Source organism: Labrus mixtus, chromosome 18 (assembly GCF_963584025.1).
Source record: "Labrus mixtus chromosome 18, fLabMix1.1, whole genome shotgun sequence".
Taxonomy (NCBI): Eukaryota; Metazoa; Chordata; class Actinopteri; order Labriformes; family Labridae; genus Labrus; species Labrus mixtus.
In genome coordinates this window covers 6,381,719-6,408,710 of record NC_083629.1, presented here as the reverse complement: position 1 = coordinate 6,408,710, position 26,992 = coordinate 6,381,719, and the positions used below count along the sequence as shown (strand labels likewise).

Genomic DNA, 26,992 nt, shown 5'->3' with positions numbered 1-26,992 from the left:
TACCCGGATGGGTTGCTCTCATGAATTAGCTCATCTCTTGATTGACACACACTGTACTGGGGGTGATTTTTAAAATATTGCATCCGTTTTGATTTGATTAACGATACATGCTATCCATACTTAGGCGCGTAGCTGACATGATTGACATGTGGGCGTGATGTAGCGGTATGACAAGAGGCTTAAAACCGCCTCAGCTCCAGCTCTCAGCCTGTCGTTAGGTTGACTGAAAGTTAGGCTGAGACAGAATTTCCAACATGGCGGCTGCTGCTGATGAGCCTCCTGCGCCCCCTGCATGAACAGAAGACTGACGTCACTCAGGCTTCATCCAATGGTTACACTCAATAAGCGACATGACCACAAGGTGAATGACCATACCATTACTTTATTGTAGATATACTGGGCTACAATTATAAAAAAAAAGAAGAAAAAAAAAAGAAAAAAAAAATCCAAACAAACAAAATTAAAGGTTTCTGTGATCCATAAGGTGCAGACCGCAAACCACTGCAGCTCGGTATTACAGTATGATTGAGGAGTTTCTCTTCCACCGTCCCTTACACTCTGGCTGCAGGTCGTGATGGCCCATAATTCACCACACTGACATCATCAGTCCATCACTGGACACGTTCAGCTCCGCTCTGCTGGTGTTCGCCTGCTGTCAGGCTCTGTGCTGGATTTAGGAGACAGACTTCATGCTGCCCAAAACAAAGAGTCATCGTTTCACAGAGGAAATACAACCCTCTGTTCACACTGACCACGACTTTACACCAGAGCTCAAAGGAGAAGATCCACATTCAGACACCCGCACTGCTGGAAAACATGCTAACAATCAACAACGACCGTCTTGCTGCTGCTGGTGTTTCTTTTCCCCACTACTACCACGGTTTTTTTTTTTAAGGAGCAATTCTAAAACTGTTTGTGTCATTTTAACCAAAAAATATTTTAAGACTAGAGCAGCTACATCTTTACTTGTTAAGATACAAAGAAGACTAGGAGATTAGAATTAGATTGGCAGCAGTTGAAGCCAATTTCCCAATTTTTTTTTAAACCCTTCTTGACCTCACTGTGGACAACAGAGATGCAGCTGAGGTGGTCTAAAGGAATGGCAGTTCATTTAAAAGACCAACCGGGTGGTCCAGGCACAGCCAACATACGTTCTCAGGTAGCGCTCTGCAGGAACATACAAAGAAAAATAAATCAATAACCTGCAGCACACTGAATAAAATGACAGAAAAGTAGCTTTCAGTGAGCGGCGGATTGCTGATTCAGTTAATTTGTTCAGATGATTCAAACAAAACTCCGACACCCGGCTGCTAAAAGGCGGGAAAAGATCAACTTTTATATCAAAACTTTTATGGTTTAATTTTTTTCCCTATTTCGTTTCTTATTGGGATTTATTCCTTCCCCCTTCGACATCTTCTAACACGACGTCTAAAATGCTAATTTGTCAATTCTTACAGGTCGTTTAAATCGTGGGGGTGAAAGGTGACAGACAGTTGTATGGACTGGTTTGTTTGTCCAACAGTACAGAAACATGTTTGAGTGGATGTTTCCTTTAAGCTCTGGTAAAGCGCGCTGGGAGGTTTGACTTCAGACTGACACAGCTCTGAACAAAAGGAGCGACTCGGTGGGATGAAGCATCAGTGACTCTAAAGAAGTCAGGCAGAGAGTCGATGGACGTGTTTGAGGCAGGACGCCACAGAACAAGACGTCCAGATATTTGTACAGATCACTTACAGGCCTGTGTCGTGTCTCCTCCCACAGCCCTTCACTCTTCCTTTATTGTTTGAATACCAGCATGGAAGCGGCAGCAGCAAAGCCTGAACCACAAGTTGAGTCCTCTTTAACATCGTATATACACTCGTCTTTGTTTCCTCCATCGTTCACTCCCTTTCACACTCTGACATGAGGTAAAGTATGGCGCCCAAGTGCAATGCTCAATTGTGCTACATGTACAAAAAAAGAAAGAAAAATTAAATTAAAATCCACCAGGTCGAGAAACAACAAAGTCCGCTCTGAAAAACACAGGACCCTCCCTCCGTCCTCCGTCCCTTCCGTACACACACACACACACCTCCCTCGGAGATCAAAAGAAAAGGTTGTTGTGTATTTATGATCCTTATTAAAGTCACAGACGAACAGAGTGAGCGTGGTACTGTATGAGTGATTCACATTCGTTGTTAGTAACCCCCCCCCTCCCCTGGGAACTTACAGATAATTAGTGTGTCATGGCTGTGTGTGTACTACAGACTGAGGTGTCGGGAGGTGTGTGATTCTAACAGAGAAATCTAACCAGCTCAGATTGAAGGATCCACATGCTCGAGACGTGATGACAGATTGCACTCTGTTTTACAGTCAAACACTGAGGACTGATGGACTACATGAAGACTGACTTCTGATTTTGATGTGAAAAAAAACAAAGACTTTCCTCAGTTTTTATTCTTGCTAGTTATCGGTAGGAACCAGTTTTAAAAAATATGGCATTTTACACACATTAGAAATCGGAGAGCTGGTTTAGTGGTTGGCAGGTAATTCAAATCAGAACAATCCCAAAAATAAATATGTGCAATCTGCACAGTTTTTCAGTAAATAAATCTGATTGGTCAAAAAACATCCAAAATTTGGGTCGCGATTTTTCCTGGAGGAGTTGGTGGTAGGTCCCGGACTAGACCAGTTGACAATCACTGAATTAGATGTTGCTGTTTTTCTTTAGAGTTAAAGTTCACATATGATGCAAAATACACTTCACCATGTTTCTCTAGTCTGTTTACAAACCCCCCAATGATGAGAAAAGTCCATCCTCTCAGTCTTTTGTTTAATTAAGGGCCCAGGTTTAGTGAAATTCCTAAAATAACCCTTGAAATATGTCCATAGTTTTATGACATGAGTCTTTCCCCTCTACCGCTGATGAAATGATGAGTGCAACCCGACCACGTCTGCGAGCACAGACCCTTCTGATCCCTCAGTCCTGTTGGTTTATACCCGGAGATCTAAAAAAGTATCTCCACTGATGACACTCATAGCTAATGATGAGGAGACAAAAAAAGAAAAAGAAGTTATGCCTCTGTGCAGAGAATAGACTTCCTGCCCCTCCTTCCCCCCCAAAAAGTGTCAACCTCAAGCATGAGGGGGGAGGGGGGGGAGACGACGCAGCTTGACGAACGAACGGGACAACCAAATCAAACAGATTTGGAAAAAAAAAAAAAAAAAAAAGGTCAAATAAAAAGAGGTATTATAGTTACAGTGCAAAAAAAGACGAGAAATTCAAGCTCAATACAAAAAAACATAGCACCAAACAAAAAAAAGAAAACGAAAATGCATGCAATTAACTGAGGTATTCACGTGAACAAAGGGCTTAATAATGATGAGAACAAAAAATAAAATACATTTAGCGAGAAGCAAAGTTTGTCGGAACAGAAACCATAAAAAAAAAGAAAAAGGCTGGTATCCGTATCGGACTCGACTTCAACCTCAGTGTCACATCTGCTCTAGCTTTGGTAGGTTGGGGATGTGAGGAAACGTGAGTCGGCCTTTTTTTCACAAAGACGATGTACTCGAAAAAGATTCTGTGTGTCCAATTTTGTAGAAAAGTCTGCAGCATATATCCAACGTGTGGTGTGATATGTCTTCCTCTCGTTTTATATCAAAACTGGATGATTCGCTCGGCTGAAAGAACGTTTGAGCGCACGAGAATCGACTTCCAATCCCCGCCGTGTATCAAAACATGTTGAACCAAATCATCCAGATAATGCCACACACGTCGTGTCCTCTTGCTCTCACACTCTTCAGAGAGTATATATCCATAGGTTGAAACATTAAAAGAAGCCGTCCAGTTGTCGTGGTTTACACAGAAGCTACAGGAACATGCGACCTCGAGTGCAGGTTTTTTTTTTTAAAAACGAGTTTTAAATTACAGTAACTGGGAATGTTGAAATTCCTCTCGTCTCTGCAGGATATGAGGGGCGGGCCTTAGCGGGAGGCCGACGATATCGTTCATGTATTTGATTTTTTTATATATATATTTATATTCTTTGCTACGTAAATGATTTTGGTGTCAATGTGACCACACAATTCTCAAAGTAACAGACCCTAATGGAATTAGTGCAAAAATGATTAAGAATACCATTTCAAGACAGATTTCAGATTTCAGACAGAGGTGCCACCAGGGGTTTTTTTCTCTCTTTTTTTTTTTTGCTCCAGTGGTATCTGTTAGCCACGTCTGCCGTTAGCGTTTTCAAATCCGCTGTAAAACCGACTGGCACTAGTGCACAGGCTGAGGAGTTTAGCGTTTTTTTTGTGTTTTTTTAAACTTCCTACATACTTTGATTTACACCTTTGATTGAACTATGTACAACCAAAAACTACACAATAAGCATAAGCCTCATCTCACTGACACGCAGGTACAAAAAAAAAAAACATAACAGTGAGGATTAGACATTGCAACCTGACCTTTTTTTTTTTTTTTTAGACACTTTGCTAAACGTTAATAAAGCACTCATGTGATTACACAAAGCAGAGAGGGAAAAGTAAAGATTGTGTTTGCGCAAAAAAAAGGGGGATTAAAAAAAGAAAAAGAAAAAAGGTACGATATCTGATGAGATCAGACTGCTTCTCCTGCTGCGTCCCCCCCCCCCCCCACCCGGCTGAGGATGCAGGGCAGGGCGAGCGTCACGCCGTGTTGTCCGGGAAGACGGTGTTGCTTTCTCTCAGTTAGCGTCGATAGCTTAGGTGCTTATGCTGAGTTCAGTTGTTTTGGACCTGAGGTTGATTGGCTTTGAGGCTGCGCAGAGCTCGACGCGCCGCCGCTGACTTGGCGATCCGGTAGCTGCGGCCCACTCCTTTGAACTTGCCCTTACCGACGACCTCCACCGTCACCCGGACCTTCCCGTCGTACGTCCTCTCTGCGGGGCTGCCCACACAGAACAGGGGATCAGACTCAGAAACAGGGATTTCATCATTCAGACATTTACAACCAATGAGCTTCTTTAAATTGCCATCAGCAGCCAAAATACAGCTATGAAATTCATGACAGGAATTAGAGCCTCAACACAGAGTTATCAGTTAAGTGTGGATTGATTGCTCTGGCCTGTTATTGTTGCATCGCTAAGATTAATAGTGACTAAGTTTGAAGATAGACGTCTGTCTTTAAGGTAATGAGAAGTCATGATGTCGTACCTGAACTTGGCAGTTTCTGGTTCCATCTCCAGCAGCTCCCTCACAGGAGAGCGTGGCACATTGGCAGAGAATTTCTCTGCAGGAGGTCAAAGAAAAGAAGGTTTTAAAAGGTCACATATTAAACTAAATAAACTTCACCATGTTTCTCTAACACTAATATGTGTCCCTAGTCTGTCTACAAACCCCCCAATTATGAGAAAAGTCCATCCTCTCCTTCTTTTGCCTGCTCTACTTTTCAGAAAATGTGTGCTCAAACAGGCCGTTTGGAGATTTTCCCTTCATAACATCACAAATGGCAGTAACCCCTCCCCCAGGTGGGTGACACTCCCACAGCTAGGTGTTTGTTCTGCCCTCTGAGTCTGCCTTCTCACAGTAAACAATAGGACATGGAGCGAGAAAGCCAGAGCCACATCCACTTCCAGAGAGGGGGCGTGGTCAGACACAGCTCATTTACATATTTAAAGGTACAGACACGGAAACAGCCTGTTCTGAGCAGGGCTGAAATAGAGGGGTTTATAGACATGATCAAATACAGGATCAGAGTGGATTTAGAACAATAAATCCATCCCTCTTCCACTCATACAGGGCTGGGTCACAGTGGCAGCAGGCTAAGCAATTTGCCTTCCCAGCAATGTGTTTCAGCTCCAAGATATATAACCCCCTCCAGTGAGAACTGGGTCTACCCCTGGGTCGCCTTTACAACCTCGACTTAAACTTTACAGACATGTTTTGTGGAGCTTTGAGACGTATTTAAATGTGTTGAAAAGAGGATAATATGACCTTTAAAGTCAAAGTGGCATCATGGACATCTCTTCATGACCTGCTCAACAGTGATGAATAAAGAAATACGCTCAGACTCTTCCTCACCTATGAGTGGCCTCATCATTGGATAATACACCTGCCACACCGTCTCCAGGGACATCCTGCTGTCCATGTAGATGGCTCCAGCCAAAGACTCAAAGATGTCCCCCATGGCCTTCGGGACCTCGATGTCTTCCTCCTTCTCCTCGTCTTCTTCAGAGCGACGCAGCTGGAATCAGAAACACACGACGCTGTGAGCTGATGACTCAATAACATCATTTTTATTTCTAACCATGTGGTAGAGGTGCCTTTAAAAAACAACTTTTCTAGATTTTAAGCTGAATGATTGAAGGATTCCTAATCAGTAGATCCCTTGTTGCTTTTGTTGTATATTTTTTGATCTTACTCTTCTTCAGTTCCTTGTGGGGAGTAGTTCTGCTGTTTAACAGTCATCTCATCTTTTCTACTTCTTCTGTGTTTATTGCTCACCAAGTCAAATCCATTGTTAGAAAAAAAACGAGTGCTCGCAGGTTCAAACTAAGTATGGTGAAGGTGTTCTTTGGTGGGAAACACAGAAAATTCAAAAAGATGAAAAAAGCCAAGGCACTGCTCTGAAAAAAGTATAAAGTTTATTCATCATAGAGATTGAAAAAAAAAAAAAAAAAAAAAAAGGCAAGTCATCAAAAAGCCGGGTAACAACCCACACATAGCGGCCCAAACCACCTTCTACAGGGCGTCGTCCTCGGCACAGTCAGCTACTTAAATACATACCAGACACTAAGGAGCACCTGAGCAGGAGGTGTTATAGTGTGGGTTGTTACCCAGCTTTTTGATGACTTGCCTTGTTTTAAAAATCTGTATGATGAATTAGACAATTAACTTTTTTAGAGTGATGGTTCTTTTCTCATCCTTTGTATTTGTTAACCTCCTCAATAAACCAGATTCTGATTCTTTTATTTTGAATAATCAGCCCTGAATAATTCCGATAGTTCAATACAAACCAGTCCTGGACAAAATGGGCTTTGTTTAAAACACAAACTTAAAATTAAACTTAAATGGAAACACAAGGATTGGTCTTCTCAGAAGACCCCCTCTAAAAACACCAACAGCAACACAGACGATTCATGTACAATCTGAACGTGTTGTTGTTCCTCTTATTATTAGTGAGCCGTGGAGCGATACCAGGTCACTGCAGCACATTTCTTTATTTCTTTCAGCTATTTTTTTTGTGTGCCTGATGTGCCTAAGGCTCATGCGTACCTCTGAGAGGAGATCTGGTACCAAGATAACCATTTCCAGGCAAATTAAATCCAAGTGCATTTTCTCCTCAGTGCTGAAATCTTTGGAATATGAAACAGATTCATAAAGCTGACAGTCGTGTTATGCAGGCAGATCTTTCTGAATGCAGACTTTTATTTTTATTTTTTGGGGGGGGGGGGAATCTACAGCTGCACAGATTAGGTTTCTTCTTGCAGGGCTTTTTGTTGTTCTGATGCTGCTCGTGTCTGTGGCTAGAAGCAGGACTCACCTCAGAGTCCATGCCCTGCATCTCATTCTTCTCCAGCTGAAACTGCACAAAGTCGTCGATGACGTGGAACAGCTCGGGCGAGATCGCCTTGAAGTACTTGTGGTAGTCGTACTTGACAGCCAGGGAGGCAAAGATGGTGTTGTTGACGAGAGCTGAGCGCAGGTCGGTCAGTACGCCAGGGGAATGCTGCCGCGGGTCTTCATAAAGGTGCTTTGTTATGAGGTAGTCTAGAATTGCATCACCGAGGAACTCCAGCCGCTGGTAACAATCTGAAGAGAGACAAACAAACAAGTCGTTAGCCGCTTTCTTCTATTTCCAGAAAATATCAGTCAGGCGGCCCCTCTAATATTCCGGCATAAAAAATCCTCACAGCAGGACGTTTCCTCTGGCGGACGTGGAAGTGGGACCTCAGGAGGCTAGACATGATGTAAAATGATGCACTAAGAAGTCGGAAGAAGTAACAGAGCCAACACTATGATGACAGTGTTTTGCCTTTACACCAATGCTACATATTATTTGACTTATTCACAGGATCAACCAAAGAGCAGAGGAGAACATGCTGGTGAGCAGGAATTAGTATAAAGCCTCAAATCCTCATGCAGCATGAGTTGGCTGCATTTATCCACATAACCCCGTTGTATACTGAAATGAAACTAGTATTTCTGAAGCGTACAGCACACAGTGTTCAGTCTGACCTGTGATGGTGTTGTAATGGTAGGAGGCGTGGGTGAAGGCCTGCAGCAGGTAAGCCTTATTCTGAAAGGTGTAGTTGATCTTGCTTTCAAAGTTCTCGAAGCCCGAGATGAGGTGGTTGAGGGTCCGCTCTGCGTCCGGATGGTCCAGCAGGCTGCGGGGCGGGATCTTCAGCCAGCCGTAGCACAGGTCGATGGCTGTGTGGCGGCTCTGCACCACCGCTCCCGTCAGGTTCCCTCTTTCCAACGGCAACACCTGGAGTCAGCAGAAACAACAATAACAACTCTGATCCTCCAAAACAAGCAGAGAATTCCTTTCCAAACATCTGAAACATACTGTTTTTTTTTACTGTAGTGTCCTTCTCCTTTCGTGTCCTGACCTGAAGAGCTGACCCTCCTATGCTGGGCCATGGCAGCTCTTCAGGTCTGGACTCTGCGGTCCACTAACATCTTTAGAGAGAGACTAGGAGGAGGTAGTGCATTTTGTACCATCCAGCGGGAGAAGAAAGCTTCAGCCTGACCTGACTTCTCCCCATATCTCCCTACCGACTTTTCTCTCTGTCTTTGTCTTTTCTTTTGTGTAACAACAATCTTTGTGTTTTTGTTTGTTTGGCCATAATGATGCGATGGCACCAAGAAGTTCTGTGGGTCAGTATGATGGGCAGTGTTAGGTAGCATGGGGTTGGGTACTGGGTCTGGAAAGCCGGGGCTACTCGTCAGGCCTTCCCAAGGTGTCGTGGGCCTAACTTTACAAAACCTTGGGAAGTTGATGCCAACTTAGTGACCCGGGTGATGTGCTGGCTCGCTGCCCATCTGGTTTCAGGGGGTTTGGTTGTGGGGAGGGATTATCAGCCGGGTGGCATGTACGGAGCCTAGGTCTAAATTCAGATTCTGGAGGGAGAAGACTGCTGGTTTTAGGGTTAAGAGGTCTTAAAGAGGCCATCTACTGTATGTGAAGTTTGAACAACAAGCCCAATCAGGTGGATGGAGATATCATTTATCAGTAACATGTAATGTAGTCTTTGATTTTCTGAAGCCACTTTCACACCCATCATGCACAGTCCAGAACCCACAGGCAAGACACCTTTAAGAACTTCAACAAAGACCAGTTTGCCGTAAAGCTGAGAGATATACACTGTAGCATCTACCTGCAGCATGTTTCTAAACTCACCTTGAGGCCCAGTGAGCAGAGGAACATCTGTGCGGCTCGCTCTCCACAGCTGGTCAGGTAGCAGCCCAGCAGAGCCTCCACACAGTCAGCGATGCTCTTGTCGGCGATGCACTGCTCCGTGTGCAGGTCGTACGAGATGGACTGCTTGCCGAGCTCGGCGCCGCAGTTCTCCTCCGACGGATTCCAGAAACCGACCACGAAGTCGTCCTCTTCTCCGGCTTTACTGGGGTCCAGGTAACACATGGCGTCCCACGAGCTGTAGTCGAACTCCTCAGCAGAAGGTGCGCTGGGCGCCGGCTCGGAGGGGAAGTGGGCTGCGGTGGGATGGTGGGCCTTTTTGGGGGGCTTCCACTCGTAGGGAGACTCCATGGGGGGGGAGGCGGCTGAGGCCGGGGTGAGGGGGGGAGGGAAGCCGCTCAGAGAGATCTTCTTTCCAAACGCACCGGATCCCAGCAGCATGTTGTCGATGAACTTGATGTGCTCCTTGTAGTACTCCAGATCGTCCTCCATGTTGACTTCATCTTTCGGCTCGTCCTTCAGCATCAGCTCAGCATCATCCTCCACCACCTCCTCCTCCTCCTCCAACTCCTCCTCCTCGTCTTCCTCATCGAAGTCGTTTCCAGAGCGCCCGTTGGCCAGCAGCTCCTCTTTGGCCTGAATATGAACACAAACAGAAAGGAGGAAGAGTTCAAGTAGAAGAAGAAGAAATACTTTATTAATCCTGTGGGGAAATTCAATTTTACACTCTGTTGTTGAGCATGCCCCACACACACACACACGCACACGCGCGCAAACAGGATCATGTGGACATGCACTAAAGGAGAGATGTCAGAGTGGGGGGGGGGTCAGTGCCTTGCTCAAAGGCACCTCAGCAGTGCTCAGTAAGTGAACTGGCACCTCTGCAGCTATCAGACCATTTTCCAGACTTGGTCCGCACCAGGACTTGAACCGGCAAACCCTCTGGTTCCAAACCCAAGTCCCTGCAGACTGAGCTACTGACGCCGGGGTTTGAACCCGGAGCCTCATACATGTTTATACTCGTTCAAGAAAAAAAAACTTCTACATAAAAGTCGACCAGAATTGACAATTTTTTGTAATAATTTTGTGTCAAAATGAAAATGATTCATGGTTTCAAACATGAATTCCCTGAATGTGGTTTAAAGGATGAGTTAAACTGCAGCAGATTGCGACTTCTCCTTGAGTCACGGCTTTGGTTTGGCATCTCCTCCCTTTACACACAACAGAGAGGTTTTCGCTCTTTACTTGTGGTTTGGACAAATGGTTCTTATAATAAAAAATGAAGCTGTAAAACAAAAGCTGTGAAAACAAGCTCACTTGTTTGCAGAAACAAAGACATTTCAAATCAATCACAATCTACAAACGAGGCAGTTACAAAAAAACCAACATCTCTCTGTGGTCTGCTCCGAGTCTAAAACACGATCATAAATCTGAACCTCAACGACTGCAACAATCGACTCATTACAACGCTTTTTCTTGAAACCTGATTGGTGGGCCAATATGCTCCTGTAATCTGTATCTGCCTGCTTTCTCTCCTCATATACCCTGATATGAATTCTTCTTTAACAAACAAAAAATGTAAAGCAGAACAAATATGTGAGGAGGTTTTAAAAATTGATGTCAACATGTAGTTTGTCCAGCAGAGGGCTCTTACTACTTCATTTACAATCCTCTCAGCATGTCTGAATCTGAGCACAGCTGAATCAAACAATCAACGTGTTAAATGTTACCTTCAAAGTCCCATCAGTAAATATAATTGAGGATTTGTATCATTTTTCACCTTAAGGTACTTCAGATGTGTTCACAGGCACTCCTGTGAGGGAGAGGTCGAAGTAGGAAGGAAAGAAAGACGCTGACATGTTTCAGCCTGGTGGCCTCCTTCAGGGTGTTGGAAGTAAAGACAGGTGTGCGGGGACAGACGTACGGGTAGGTGCCTCCATGTGACTCAGTTTGTGACGTGTTGGTCCGAGGGAAAATGTCACATGCCAACACAACATAGAAGCACCTTTCTATTTTCTATCCAACGCTTTGACGAAGGCCACTTCCACTTTTCTTTCCTTCTACGACCTCTCCAACACAAGAGGGACTGTGAACCATCTCAGAGACCCCTCTACTACTCCCAGGAGGCGAGCTGCTCCGTTGTTGGCTTTCTTTTCAACAATTTATTCCGACCACAGAGCACATTGTGGATCCCGACCCACAGTGAGCACGCCAGCTTCAATTCATTCATTGTAAACTTGTATTTTTTATATATATTTGGTATTCACTTTGAGCTGTTTTTCTATTAAAAGTGCAGAAAAATCTGATCTCAGAGTGGTAGAATTATAAATGTATTTCCTTTCATGTGTAATATTTACTTCTTCTACCCTGGAGCAGAGCTTAAAGTCATTTAAGAAGGAGAGCTACAAGGCAAGGATGAAGTCTGCCCTCTAGTGGCTGGACGACAAAGCAACACTCACAACTTCTATGACAAACGTGAATTACTGAGAACAATCTTTAACCATAATACAATGATCAGCTCATTTTAATTTTAAGCTTAAACTGGAGTTCAACTTCTTTTCAATCATATTAATAATAAAAAAGGATCCAAACTCTACAGGTGTACAAACAGAGTGCACACACACACACACACACACACACACACACACACAAACACACACACACACACACACACACACAGCAGAGATGATAAAGTGTGAAGTCCGCTGACTCACCTCCTCTGAGTCCGGTTTATCGGGGATGCTCTTGTCCTGGTTGACCACGTATCCAGGGGGCAGCCAGTTGACGGGGGGGTCAAAGATGGACACCACCATCCTGCTGGGGAGACCCTTCTTCTTCCCCAGGCGGTACAGGTTGCAGTTACTCACCTGGACGAGGACGCAAGCAGACATGATGAGAGGAAACATGGACACGTCGCCATGGTTACAAACTGTAGCCTCAGAAAAGTTAGTAAAAATACTCAGGGTTTCCAACTATTAAAACTTTCTGACTGAAAAACTTTTTATGACATAAAAATGTATCACCTTCATAGTAATCCCCACTCTGTCTCACCTTTTTGCTCCTCATGTAGCTGAGTCGTCCCTCGTGAGCGTCCGGGTAGGTACAGAACAGGTACGTGGTGATGGCATGTTTGAGAAAAGAGTCTCCGAGCATTTCCAGCCTCTCCAGGTTGAAGCCGTCACTGGCGTTGGATAGGGTCAGGGCCTGCAGGATGAGGCCAGGGTTTGGGCCCAGGCTTTTAGGGGAGTCCCCCGCCTCGGCTCTGTGCTGGGGGACAGTGGGGAGGTCAGGGGAAGGTGCTGTGTGAGTGTGGGGACCCGTAGCTTCTCGGCTGCTGACTGAGGTAGCTTGATTTTTGTGGTCTGAGGTCCTCCCTGCTGTACATTCATCACTGGGCTGCGGAGGACTGGAGCTGGGCTTCTTCACGCTGGGAGAGGGCTGCACAGAAACTGAGGTAGTGGTTTGTATTGATTCGGGGCTCTGCAGCCCGGGGGGGTCGGGCTGCGAGCATTGGCAATTGTCATGTTGGTGAAGGTGCTCGTGTTGGTGGCCGTCGTCGTCACAGTTGGCGACCTGGGCAGTGCCGTTGGTTAGGTTCCTGGTGCAGGGGGGGTCTCTGGACTTCGAGGGGGAAGAGTGGAGGCTGCTGGGATGTGTGAGGGGGTCAGGGTCAGCGGTTTCAGTCTCTTGGTGCGTACAGTGATCCTCCTCACCATCCTCACCATCCTCAGCATCCTCATCGCAGGAATCAGAGCAGGTGATGAAGGTTTTGCTGTTGATGGATCTCTTCCAGCCAAAGTCCAGGTTTGGATATCTGCATCAAAAGAACAAACCAGCTTCACATTAGGATGTAAATCCCTTTATTGCTTCCTACAGATTTAGCAGGTGTCCTATATTCTCTGTTTTTTTTTTGTCTACTTCAAACTTAACTTACTCCAACTATGTATGAATCACCTGATTTTGTTGGAGCACCTGACGTGTTTAAGTATAGTGTAATGGTGCAGGGTAAAGATGATTCAGGATATTGAATACCTTAAAGTGGATCATTTTCATTAAATACTGAACTCATGTGTTTTGTGTAGTGGCTGTTATAAGGACCTGAAGTCAGGGGGGAGGGTCTGGGCTCCAACTCCAGCTTCACTCGCTGTCTGAGCTCGGAGTTCCTCGGCGGTCAGGAGGCAGTGGAGGCGGTAGAGGATGCTGGGCAGACACACAGCTTTCCTCCACAGGGAGGCCGGGATCGGGTGGATGGCACACAGCTCTGGAACCAGGATCTGAAAACACACAACATACTTAGACCAGGACTGTCTTATCACAGGATGTGTGTGAGGTCCGAAAGGCTGAAACTCGTTAAAAGAGGAGCCACAACAGGAGCAGCCGTTACCTGTTTGTTCTGCAGACTCTCCCACTTGGCCTTCCTCTTCTCTGCACTGCTGAGCGGCAGGGCTTTCCCCTTCTGGTTCAGGTGCCGAGGAGTTAACAGGTTCAGTCTAGGAGGGCGAGAATATGAGAATCAACTTCACACCTGTGTTACAAAGTGACTTGTTGCTCCTGACAATCACCGTGCAGATAGAGATGGAAATCACCGGAGACTTGAAAACACTATATCAGAATGACACATGGGTCAGACTTGTTTTAGTTTAATTGGATAAATAAAAAGTAAAATAAAAGCCAGTGGTGCTGACCTGGAGGAGGTGTGGTCCACGTCCAGGAGGGGCTGGTTCAGGTTGGACAGGTCCAGGTTGTACTTGGTTTTGTAGTACTCTGCAAACGTCTCGTACTCCGGTGAAGGGAACTTGCTGAGCGGCGTCAGGTCTGTGTACACGTCAGCGACGTAGAAGCGATGAGGCTGGTCGAAGTTACGATACCTGAGAGAGAAGCCGTGTGAGGGGTCAGCATGCAGCCCAAGATTTTACCACTTTGAGAACTTTATTAGCCTCTCCAGAAGTTTTTAAAAAAAAATGTTTCCTCCTGTCGAGTATTATCAGAGAACGTAGCCTGATTTCCTCGTACGCTGATGACACCCTGATGTTTATTTCTTGAGGTCAAAATGATGACCAGACCTTTAAGATATGAAGTTAGTCTGCAGCAAAGAGGAAGATCAAGATGTCTGAATTGATCGCCTGCCTGTACCGCACGGTATTAGCAGCTGTTGTAATTTGCCTACAACTACAAGTTTTCTTGTCTTTCTTTGTGTGATTGTAAGATCGTAATGTGCTATATTGGTAAAGCATTTTATTATTTCTCAGTAATGGTATTGTTTCTGTTCTTGGTGCAGCTGTACCTTGGAATGATGACAGCATCCTGGTAGTCCTCGAGCTTGAAGGTGAAGGGGTTCTGCTTGGTGTACTGAGTGGTAGGAATGCCAGTGCGGGCCTCAGACTTCTCAATGTCCTCCATGAACGTAAAGTCCATATCGAGCGTGTCGGTGTCCCCAACTGAAGAGAGCCAATAAAACCAGTAAAGGTCAGCACACGTCTGGAGATGTAACCCACCATGGCCTCACTGAGAGAGACTCTACTCACCAACATTCAGAGGTAGAACGCAGTACGCCGAGTCAGCCAGCGTGGGCTTGAACTCCAGTGCAGGTTTCTCCAGGCGGAGGATGTGAGAGAAGATGTACTGGTGCAGGCGGGTGATGAGGTCAAGCTGGGCGGTGGTGAGAGAGAAGCCGGACTTCTGCAGCTCGATGGAGATGGTCACCTCACCCGAGCGAGTGTACACAGGGAAATGTGGGATCTGAAAAAAGATCATCAGAAACCTTCAAGGACAAGTAAAGGGACGACATCTTTTTGTCAAACAAACAAAGACAACGATTTAAAACTTTAAGCAGGGGACTTACTCGAGGTATGGGTTTGGCAGTCAGGATGCCGAAGCACCTGGTGGTGTCCTCAGGTGGGTACAGCTTCCTCCTGCGGAAGTTGAGCTCATCAGGGAGAGGTGTGGTGAGGACCATCCCAATCACATAAAGGTAGTACGTCTGTTCTGGGACAGCGTAACTGTCCCGCAAACACTCTGGTATCTACAGAGGACAAACAGGGGGAGGGAAGTTGAGCTGCAAATCTGATTTCTCTTTTGGTTGTGGACGAAACAAAACATTTGAAGAGGACAGGATCCCCAGATGAATAGCTGATCAGTTCTCTTACGGCTTTAGGGTAGCACTGCCTCCTCTTGGTGGATCCTGGCCGGCCTGGTACGCTGGTCTCCTCTTCATCGTGAAGGTCCAGCTCCTCCTCGTACTTCACCGTCTCCTTTCCCACCGGCATCAGGTGATCATCCAGCTCACCTGCACGTGAGATTTTACATCACAGTTTTACATCTTTGTCTCTTCTGAATCGTGATTCTGTAACAATATCTGCTCTGGTTTTACCTGTTTTGTGGAGTTTCTCACAGCATAGTAGTGCAACAGCTTTCTCTGCCAGTCTGGCACAGTTCATGATGGGACCCTGTGAAGACACAAGAAATAAATCAATGAAGTTGTTATATCATTCTGGGAGGGGATTAAAACAATAACCGTTTCAGTAGAATCATATAAGTTATACCAAGTCCACATGCATAGAGTTTATTTCTCAAATACTTTAAAATAAAGTGGGACTCTATAACGAGGTAGAAATTAATAGATTTTTGGAGACAAACATTCAAAACCTACATTCACACTTCTATATTTTTGTTTAAATGAGACATATTCTGAAAAATCCACTTGTTCAGTGTTTCTGAACATATATTTCGGTAACTCATTGCATTTAAAGAGACACACACACCAAAACGGAGCGTTCTGAGAGAGCTGGTTTATACAGGGTTACAAACCTCCTCTGGTGCTTGATTCATGTTATATTTTGACCAAAGCACAGCACAGATGTTTCATTTAGACCACAGGGGACTGTTTGAAAAGGTAGAAAAGGGGGATAATATGTCCTCTTTAATACACAAAAATTTGACTGAGTTCACATCAAGCGCCCACACTGACTTATGGATACAAATCATGGTTGTTTAGAATGCTGATTTTAAAATGAAATCTTAGTTGATTGGATTACTGGTACGCCTGAGCAAACAGTTTGTGTGGAAATGAAGTCATAATACAGGGAAATAAAGCTGTGTTTTAAAAAAAGAAAAACCTGCTTGTGTGGACGAATGAAATTTGCAAATTTGCAAATTAGGGAAACAACTCATTCTGGATGCAACCATCAAAATTATTCAACTGTAGATGTTCTTCCTCACCTTGATAGGAACTCTGAGGGGCGAGTTGATGGGCAGGTAGAGCGTGGACTGGAAGCGTCCGTTCTGCGTCTCCGCTGTTCGACATTTGGGAGCCAAGTGTGTGAACGGGTCACTGGGCAGCCGAGCACAATACCTGAGCACCAGAGAATAAAACAATGCTTAAAAAAGGCTACCCCAGAGCTGTGATTGGTTCACTAACTTTGCAGATGCTTCACTCACCTGTTGATGTGTCCGATGGCTGTGTTGATGGTGACCCGCGGACCTCCATCCTCAGATCGCAGCACGTAGGGAGGGAGGATGTTGTCATCGTCTAGAACCTGCTCCACCTCAAACTCGCTCACCTCCACCGACTTGGAGCATTTGTTCCTTAAGATCTAAAAGCATGACATCATCGTTACTACCTAAATCTCTCCTGTCATCCAAATAAGAAAATATAACCTGAATCAAACGAGACACGGGGAAACAGTCACCTTCTCTATGGCCTTGTAGGTGGTGAGATCGTCCTCGAAGGATTTGGTCCTCTCACTGTCAGCCAGCATGATGTAGTTGGAGACGGGGGCTCGAGCCCGGCCTTTGGACTGGACGTAGGACCTGTACTCTGTGGGCAGGTCGAACCGCACCACGAGGTTACACTTTGGGATATCCACGCCTTCCTCCACGATGCTGGTGGCGATCAGCAGGTTGGTTTCATGAGCGCGGAATTTACGGAGAACCTGTAAGACGACAACAAAAAAGGGCAAATTAAGCGCCACTTCAGAACTCTGATGAAATTAAATGATTTCCTTAGAGTATAAAATTGACATCATATAGGACAATAGGGTTTTTACAAAGGATCCCCACAATTTTAAAGCCTTCCCAATGTTCTTATCATGGTCAGAGGGGACCCTGGTCATTTATTTATGCAAACTGAATCACACCCACATCAACAAAAGTTATCAATCAGCATTGTCTTGTAAACTAAGCACGCTTCACGATCACGTTCTGACTCTATCCACTGGCCTGTACAATTGTGGCATAAAAATCCCCAAAATAAATGTTAAAAAATAAAAAACGTATCATTAACATATCGAGTCAGATATCTTACCTCTTCTTGTTTTCTGAACTCCACCTCCATCTGTTTGTTCCTCGGCTGGTTCTTGCCGATGCTGTGGCCGGTGATGAAGTTGCTGCTGATGTAAGCAAGCTCCGGGTCCTGTTTCCCCGCCTCTTTGATCAGACTGACCAAAACACACCAAACCACAGAAAGTTTATAAAAGATCAACATGGATGTCAGAACAACTAGCAGTGTAGCAGTTCAGAGAATACAATAAAAGATCAGAGGCGTACCGGTTGAGGACCACAGCGGTGTATCTCCTCTCAACAAAGATGATCCCACACAGGATGTTTGTAAATGGCGAGGGGAAGTTGGCTTCAGGCCTCTCTTTGACCTCCACCTCCTCGTCCTCGTCTTCATCCTCCGAGTCGCTCCAGGACACGTAGTTGTCCTGGTTGCGGTTGTTGTACCACTCCACGCTTTCAAACTGCTGCCGCTCGAAGGGCTTGTACTCATGCAGGATCTCGAGCAGCCGGAGGACTTTGGGGGTGACGAACTTGAGGTCGAGCGAGGCGGGGGAGAAGTGCTCCTCGCAGAGCGCGTGCACTTTGCGCAGGATGGTGTCGGTGAAGAGTAGAAACTTTCGGCTCAGCTCCTCCTGTTCGTGTTTGATGTACTTCTGGAGCTCCCGCACCATGATGCCCGCCGCCTTGTCTGCACACCAGGGTCCCAGCACCATCAGCACGGCCCGGCAGTCACTCAGGACCTGGACAGGACAGAGGGGACAGTGTGAAGAGTGGCTTTAGCAGAGCTCATTATTAACTATAGGATATGATACAGTACGATATGATAGGTGATGCATGGCCAACGATAACAGTAATAGAAAACAGCAATTATGCTATAATTTTTATACTGCAAGACGATGATATCATAATGCATCAGGTGAAGAATATGAAATGCCCCTTAAAAAGTTGAGTGCAGGATCTGTTTCAACACTTCATCTCTTCACTGCTCTTCATCTTACTCTTTGGCCAATTTGCTGCCGGTCAAGATACCCTCATTTGTGTAAAAATCACCACAGGAAGTAGAAATGAAGTGGTAACACGATGAGTTAATTCTAGAGGGCTGTATTTTTTTTGCATGATAATATCCAAAATCTGGCAAATGGGATGCGATCACTTCAGGACAATGACATATTGCCGTAGATCTTCAGTCCCACCTCTAATAAAAGCGCCTTAAAGCTGAAAATCGTTATTGTCAGAACAATGTAATTGATATTATCTTTAGACCCCAGATGTCGCTGGTCAAGGTCTATCCTGTTGACCAGGAAGTTGAGCCTGAATCTAAGGGATGTTCAGTTTTACATTTGGTATGATAAAAATAAAAAAATAAAACGGTCCTGAGTAATGACCATAGTACACACACTGCCCAGTTTCACTGTTCTGCACAAACAAACAAAAACCCACTCCCAGAATTCCTCACTTTTTACTAACCTGTTTAGAGATGAACGTGGGGTCGCGATCCTCTCTGGCAACAGGTACGTTGCAGTCGTTCAGGAAGTGAAGAGCATCATCGAGTTCCTCCTGCAGCCTGGAGGAGAGGCCACTCTTGTCCATGTAGGGACCACAGTCCAGAACCACCTCTCTGGGCTGAGAGGCGTACCTGAAATATCACACAGTGCACAGGTGCTTTAAACAGATTGATCAGGGACCAAGTTTAGCTGTAACTGAACGAAGCGAGGCCTCATTTACGTAAAGAAATATGACTTCAGCTCTGGTCCAGGCCGTAAATGAAAGCTTGTATTACCTGTCCAGGACCACGAGGTCAGTGGCAGTTTCCGCGTTGCTCTTCAGGATCGTCTCCAGGTTCTGGATCTTGTGCTCCAGTTCTGACGGGTCACACTTCCCGTTCAGAATAGAAGCTGTCAGGCCCAGGATACGAGAGCTCCCTGAGCAGCCCTCAAATAGCTACACACACACACACACACACACACACACACACACACACAGAGGAGAGAACAGGCGTCATTTACAGTTCACTCAGACATCTGTTCATCTGTTCATGCATCCTCCACACTCTCACCTTCATGATGTCACAGTAGGGGTGGTCTGTGATGGCCAGGTGACAGTCATCGAAAACCACCAGGTTGATTTTAGATAACTGTAAGATTTTATTCCTCAGAACGTGCAGGAACATGTGGCACGTCATGACCAACACCTGCGCGAGAGAACGTCAAGGATGACAAGGGAGAGCGTTATTCTCATCACAGAGGACGGCTTGATTCAGCATCACATGACCCTGATGATGAAGGAGCTCCTAACAAGGGCTGCTGCTTTGAATCAGTAAAGCAGACGGATCTCAAGTAGTCAGTAAAATGTAGTTGTTGGAGGAACTGGGGTGGTCAAAAACTTAACTGGAATTTATGCAAGATGTTAATGTGGAATTTAATTCTTTCATGTGTAAGTCAGTGATCACAATAGCCCCATTTACACTGCCATTTCATAGCTTGATATTTACGCCCCTGTGACATTTTGCCTTCATTATGAATGTTGCAGAGACATAATGGGGGGGACAAACTAATCCTCTAATCTACCGGCTACAGAGGTAGTAACAGAGGCAAAGACTGTATCGAGCAGAGTAAGACAGCGCTGTGTGTGCTTGCATGTCTGACTATGAGTGTATGTGGAACTCATGCATAAGAATATAAGGTACGGGGACCAGTGTTTCCCAAAGAATGACACAAGGGGCGGCGATCGGGCGGGGGTCTTCATCTGCGGTACTTTTTTACAAAGTTTCACCCTCCTTTCAGTTATCACATCAGGTGACGTGGCAAAGCTAAGAGAGCTAAGTTACATTGATTAAAACCAGCTCCACCCTGAGGTTTAGTCTTAAAACTGCAGACTCGTGTATGAAGCTTGAGTAACTTATGAAGAAAGATGAGGAAAAAAGGTTACGAGATGGATCAGCTCACCTGATTCTCGATTATCTCCTGACTCCACTGTTGGTCAGTCCATGATGAGGTCTCCTCTAAATCTGTGTACTCTCCCACCTGGAGGTCTGAGTGAGTCCGGACTGCGGCTGCCTGCTGAACTACAGACAGAGCTGGACCACGTGGAACAGAGAGAAAAAAAAAAGGAAGTTAAATCAATCCATGCAGCTTAACATAAACAATGATATTTGAAAACAATGAAAGCTGTTCCTGTGGCACAACTAAAGCTCTGCAGGTACCTGAGTTCACCAGAAAAACTGTCCTCTTCGCATTTTCTTGGTAGCGTCCCCGGATTTGGTGGGAGAGCTCTTTCGTTAGAAGTACTGCAATAAAGGTCTTCCCTGAGCCAGTATTCAAGCAGACGATAGTATTATGTTCAAGAGCTGCTTCAAGAAGTTCTACCTGTGGAGGGAGGGTCAGATCACGGTCACTGAGTGGACGAGGATGGCGTCACAAATAAAAACCAAACAATCACAAACGACCTTTCCATGAGAACAGCCTGTGTGTTATACACAACACATGAAGCAGCTGGTAAACACCGTCACCTGATATTTCCTAGGTGTATAGATGTTATCGTGGATCGCCTCCTGCTGCCACGGCAGACCAAAGAAAGGCCCCATGGGTGAAGTGGCAGGGGTGACAAGCTGTAGGCCTGCCATTCTTCAAAAGAGGTGGAGGTGAGGGGACTGGGCTCCTCCAGTCGTCCACTTTATCTCATATCATCATCCTCTCCTGTCACCAGTTCACTGGAGGTAAAGAAGAGAGAAGATGTTGACTGGATGGTGTGAAGACATCAGAAACTACAGTTTGTCTCCACGCAGAGAGGTGAAAACCACAAATCAAACACAAGCAGCAACCTGCAGCATTGAAAAGGGAGTTGGACGTCACAATGCAAAGCCTGGGACAGCCTGGTTTAATCAGTTAACAAGTTTGGTAGCTAACTAGGGCTGGGAAATTAATAAATTAATTAACGAAAATTAATAAAAAACGACATTCAGAACCTCTAACCAACGTTATCTTGCCCATGTCGATTATTTTCAGGGCAGAGTCACAATCTGGACGGAATGGAAGAAATGTTTGTTGTTTGAACACATTTTGTCTTTAGGGAAGACGACACGGGGAAAAAAAGAAGTCAAATGTAAACACTGCGGAAAAACAGTTTGCAAGAAGTTATTTATCTTCTACTGTTTTAGAGAAGTTCATTTCTACTTAAAAACTAAAATTTGTCATTTCCATTTCAAGTGATGCTTTGATTTCAGTTTGAAATATTCAATAAATAACCAGAAGATAGTTCATTAGTCATGAACTCTTTCATTAGAAAACATATCCGCTTTAATAGTTTAATATTTACAGTAGAGACCACGTCAGTGAACTATGAGGGCAAAAAACTAAAACAAAATAATCGCTCATTCATCGTAATGGAGCTTAAATGTTCAATTAATTGTGATATTGATTTGAGGTCATATTGCCCAGCTCTATAGCTAACAATACGTTACAATGAATCGCTTTGTTTGATGTCTAACTTAAACATTAAAACAACATTAAACACAGCTTGTTTGGAGCAGATGAAGCGTTAGTTTGGAGCTCTCTTTCAGGACTGAGGTGCTCTGACTAAGCTACAGAGGTCATCAAAGACAGAAATACAACGATTACTTTCCTAGAAGCTTCACATGGCTGGCCTCTGGTCATGTTATGGGTTTAAATCAGATAACAAGCTGCAGCTAAGAATCTCGCCCACTCATTTTTAAAGACAGAATCAGAAAAAAGGAATTTACCATGTGCAAAATAGACAACACAGGAATAGCGTCAAGGTATGAAAACAGAAATATAGTGAACAATAACGATATAAAAACACATCATATAACATGCATACAATGACTGTCATGGAAGAGAGCCAAAACAATGGGCATCAACACACCACAGAGACCATCTGTGCTGCCATCTTGAATGTATCTGAGGGCGCACTCACACTAGGTAATCCGTACCGTGCCCAAGCACGTTTCACGCCCTAAGTCCAGTTCATTTGAGTAGAGTGAGAGCTCTTTAGTCTGTACTGGGCTTTGGCATGCTACACTCCCTCTGCTCTGGCACCAAAGGAAGAGGTGTGCTTCAGCAGGGCACAGGTGTTCATGCACGAGCACAATCACGGGAATGCAACCTGGACCAAACGTATAATCGATATTAGGTCTTGCATTATCGAGAAGTCCAGGAGTGTAAGAGGGTCGTAACTTACCAAAAACGACTCAATATCAGTCACAAAAACTGGTAACTAGTAAAGCTGCAGTCATGTTTCTATGAGTAGTTGTCCATTGAAAGACCAGAGAAATTTCACCGTGCTGCAGCCGCCATCATACAGTCTATGGCCGTTATTTGACAGCTACGGGAAGTGCTTTTCTTCCATGTTACTCAGCAAATGAGCTGACGTTGTGAATCAATCAAGCCCCCTTAAATGTGTTTAAATTGATTATTGTTGTTGTCTTTATGATCTCTCTTGGATGACATAGGGCTTCACTTAAGGGATGATCAGATCTTGAAGCACTGGTATGAATTTGAACCTGATTATGCAAACTGCAAATATTCTATTTCCCTCCCTTAATAGGAGAAAAAAGTCCAGGAGTGCTGTTCCAGTGTGCTCCCAGAGGACTACAGGTATGGTGATGATGTATGTACAAGAGCTAACGGTGCTCAGCGGCAGTGTGAGTGCAGGTCAGCGAGGGACTGAGGGGGGGGAGAGACAATCATGCTTCAGCACAGTGCAGACTGCGGAGTAACTGGGCCTCGTGTGAGTGCGCCCTTAATGTAAGAGAAGAGCTAACTGAGCTTTTCAGAACTCGAGGCGAGATGTGCTTAAAGAGAATGAATGAAGTTAAGAGTCTTAGGCATTAATATACTTACAGGTAATAAGTGAGACTTTCTGGATATGTAGACAAAACTTAATCTGGGCTTCATGATAAATCTTCTCTTTATCAACACCTGATGCTTCCCCTCATTTAGGCAGAAAGACGCCTGACAAAACAAGAGGAAAAAAACATCATGTAATTCAGACAAAGGCCACAATCAGAGCGTTATCTTTACTGTAGAAAGAAGTGAGACATGGTGGATTAAGGCGGATGAATCATATTGAAATTAGAGCCTACATCAGAATGTTTTTATAATCACACTGACTACAACATGTGGAGGAAGCATTCAATCAAGTTTGGCCTTCACAGAGACAACTTATAAACTATTACAGCACTGCTATGCTACAAAGTCAAAGCTCTCACCTTTTGCACAAATGGAAAGTGGCTGGGATTTTCACTGAGGCCTGCAGTTCTGCAAACACAGAGAGTGAAAAGAGAAGGTGAGGTTCTGCTGGGTGCCAGGTGCTCATGAAGGTGAGCAGAGAGAAGCTGGGCGCCTCCATCCCCAGAGCGTTCAAGATCACAAGACTCCACTGAAGACCGACGTATCAGCAGTGACGTTGATGCAGAAAACACTGCAACAAGTCTTTACAATAATTCAGCAGATCACATTTGCTAGTAATTCAAAAAACAGCGTAACAGGACGGATATCAGTCCTTGTGCTCGAGCGGTATGTTGCTCCCTGGATGACTTACCAAACAGATAATATGCATGAGAGCTTATCAGTTGGCCTGGATGTGATTTTTTTCATCTCTTGCAAAGATTAGACAACAAAGTCACTTCCTGTTTAGAAATGTAGAGCTGAAGTCTTTGCATACTGAGCCTATTATGTGACCGTGTTGGGTACAGGAAGAGTTACAGAAATATTTAGCAGTAAGAAATAAGGTTGTCGATACTTTGTGATAGCATGCGTTTTAAAAACACTTGACTATCTCCTTTATTTTAAGAATCGATAGCATCAAAAGGTAACAAAGCTTTAATACACTGCACATCTTCAGATTTAATTTTAACCAAAAGCTGCCAAGAGTTGCAGAGAGACACCGTGATGATCCACTCAAATCACAGGATGGAAAATACTGAAGATTCCACATATACCTACTAACTTAATGATGATGGTCTCGATATTATTGGTAATGACGATGGTAGTGACGATGGTTTTTGTCTGATCGTTTGCTCTTACTGACATTGTTCCCTTTTTTTCTAGATCCTTGCTTGTGTTGTTCTTACTCTCTGATGTACGTCGCTTCGGATAAAAGCGTCTGCTAAGTGAATTGTAGAATTGTAGAAGATGCTCTACTCACAAAAAAAATAACACAAAAACATTGGCAACACTTTAGTGCCGTCATGATATTTAGAATTTTAATACTAGTAAAACCAGAAATGATATCGGTACAACAGCAACAATATTGGGAATTTCTTGTTTTTCAATAATTGCAGGTAAACTGCTGCACACTTTATAAATTGCTCAAATAAACTGAAACATTGCAAACTCATTTGATCCATTGAGACAGTGTGCAGTTTAATGGATTCATTGTAAAGATGCTGCGATCCATTTTTACTCAGCTTGAAATGTGCCCCACTCGTGAGCTCACAGTGACAGGCCAACACATGTGCCATTGTCCCACAGTCCTGCAGCCTGTCTGACAGAGAGGAGAGAGTGTGTCTGTGCAGAACACAATGTTCAGAGCTTTAGCCACAATGATCACTGCATCACATCCAGTAGTTAGTGAGACTCATTAACTCTTTGACCTCAGGGCAGTGTGACATTTCACACCCACTCTCTTCAGCAGCCAGTTCAAAACACACAGGCATCTGTCATTCCTACATCATCATCTTGCTTGGTAAAGTAAAATCCTTCAGCTCATGATGAGGTTAAACCTGCTGCCAGAGACCATGCTGACTGGGTAGCATTAGCTCCTTAGCAGGTTAGCAGCTTCATCCCTGCCAAGCTTTCATTGACAACCATACAATAAAACATTAACAATAACGCATCTTAATCAAACGTCTGGAGGTGTCTGATTAACAATTAATCAAAACCTCTCAAGGTCTTTGGCCTCATTATCTGTTTCTGAACCGTGACGTTAGCTTAGCAGAACACAGAAGCTTAGTCATGTGGAAAAATTAGATGATTCACGTCCAATTAGCTCAGCTGTAATGATTTAATTTGCAAACATTAAGTAGCCACATTGCCTCTGATTGCTTTTTAAAATCTAATATAAAAGGGGGAAAGAGTGGCAGACCCTCTCGCATATTCAACAGGGTAACTTCACCTGTTAGCATCGCGCCTGTCTAGGACCAGGTGTTCACCAGGTGTTCACCAGGCTGATGTGGAGGCTAACCTGGAGCTCATCTGAGTTAATTATAAAGAGAAACATGGCTTCACACAAATCACACATCGTGTATTGCCACACAACGTCTAGACAGCCACCATGTCAGTGCTGAGCTAGCCTGTAGCATGCTAGCTATGTTAGCCGATAGCTAGCACGGCCAGCACGTTCAGCAGAGTTACGATACACTAGAAAATATCAGTCATGTAATTCTGTAAATAATCTCACCTGTTGTGCGTTTCTCTATTGACCGTGTCGCTTAAAATGACCTGTGTTCTCTCCTCGTTGCCATTCACTAATGTTGTCTAGATTTGGTGGCTATTCGTCCACGGTGGGACCACTTCCTCTCCGACGGGCCTCTGCTGCTACGCACAGAGCTACGTAAACTACGTAACTGTACGCCACACTCACGTAACGCCACACTCACGTAACGCCACACTCACGTAACGCCACACTACTACAGTGGACGTGAATCCCTGTCTTGCGTAAAGAGCTGTCTAGAAGCGGTGGAGTGGTTCCTAAAGTGTGCCCACAAGAGGGGGGTCGGGAGATGCCATCCAAAAAAAACCAATACAGCTTTAAAACATGTTAAAATTGTGTCCTACTCTTTATAGTAAAAATAGACTCGGTTCCATCATCTTTACAGGTGACAGTCAGTAAGAGAGCATGCACAAAATGTCATACTTAAAAATATGCTGTATTGTAAATATTAAAGAGGACATATTATCCCCCTTCTCCACCTTTTCAAACAGTCCCCTGTGGTCTAAATGAAACATCTGTGCTGTGCTTTGGTCAAAACATAACATGAATCAAGCACCAGAGGAGGTTTGTGACCCTGTATAAACCAGCTCTCTCAGAACACTCTGTTTTGGTGTGTGTGTCTCTTTAAATGTAATGAGTCCCCCTGAGTTTTCCCGGTAGACATCACTCCTTCGCGAGTAAGAATAAAAATGGCGGACCTGTAGTGCAAAAGTTTTGCTCTAGTCTGGGGGTGTAGTCTATGGGTGGAGATACCAGGAGAGAGGATTTCTTACCAGAATCCCACTGTGACATCACAAGGAGAGCACATTTGAAACGGATAATTTTTTTCTGTGTTGTAAGACTTATGCAGACCACAAACAAAGAACTGGATGGGTTTATTTC

General features: G+C 44.6%; 1 protein-coding gene across 1 annotated transcript; it reads right to left on the bottom strand.

Annotated features, from left to right (window-relative positions):
- Positions 1 to 362: 362 nt before the first annotated feature.
- dicer1 (dicer 1, ribonuclease type III) lies at positions 363 to 26,232 on the bottom strand. Its single transcript, XM_061062549.1, has 30 exons — positions 26,078 to 26,232; positions 23,886 to 23,934; positions 23,518 to 23,628; positions 21,168 to 21,368; positions 20,862 to 21,024; positions 20,605 to 20,735; positions 19,716 to 19,850; positions 19,440 to 19,600; positions 19,127 to 19,295; positions 17,927 to 18,399; positions 17,685 to 17,817; positions 17,071 to 17,313; positions 16,820 to 16,974; positions 16,601 to 16,733; positions 15,753 to 15,828; positions 15,529 to 15,668; positions 15,225 to 15,404; positions 14,908 to 15,121; positions 14,667 to 14,820; positions 14,068 to 14,250; positions 13,767 to 13,872; positions 13,481 to 13,656; positions 12,434 to 13,196; positions 12,097 to 12,249; positions 9,365 to 10,018; positions 8,197 to 8,449; positions 7,502 to 7,770; positions 6,040 to 6,202; positions 5,173 to 5,248; positions 363 to 4,906 (listed from the first exon to the last, which is right to left on the bottom strand). The coding sequence occupies exons 4-30, from the start codon at positions 21,279 to 21,281 to the stop codon at positions 4,741 to 4,743; spliced, it is 5,736 nt and encodes a 1,911-aa protein (XP_060918532.1). The 5' UTR covers positions 21,282 to 21,368; positions 23,518 to 23,628; positions 23,886 to 23,934; positions 26,078 to 26,232; the 3' UTR covers positions 363 to 4,740.
- Between the last annotated feature and the right edge of the window lie 760 nt (positions 26,233 to 26,992).

Excerpts from the sequence above, each read along its gene's own strand:
- dicer1 (XM_061062549.1), bottom strand. The coding sequence starts at position 21,281 with ATGGCAGGCCTACAGCTTGTCACCCCTGCCACTTCACCCATGGGGCCT. Across the intron at positions 15,405-15,528 it reads GGCAGTGCTACCCTAAAGCC|ATACCAGAGTGTTTGCGGGA; the intron begins GTAAGAGAACTG and ends TGTCCTCTGTAG. Across the intron at positions 10,019-12,096 it reads ATAAACCGGACTCAGAGGAG|GCCAAAGAGGAGCTGCTGGC; the intron begins GTGAGTCAGCGG and ends GTTCATATTCAG.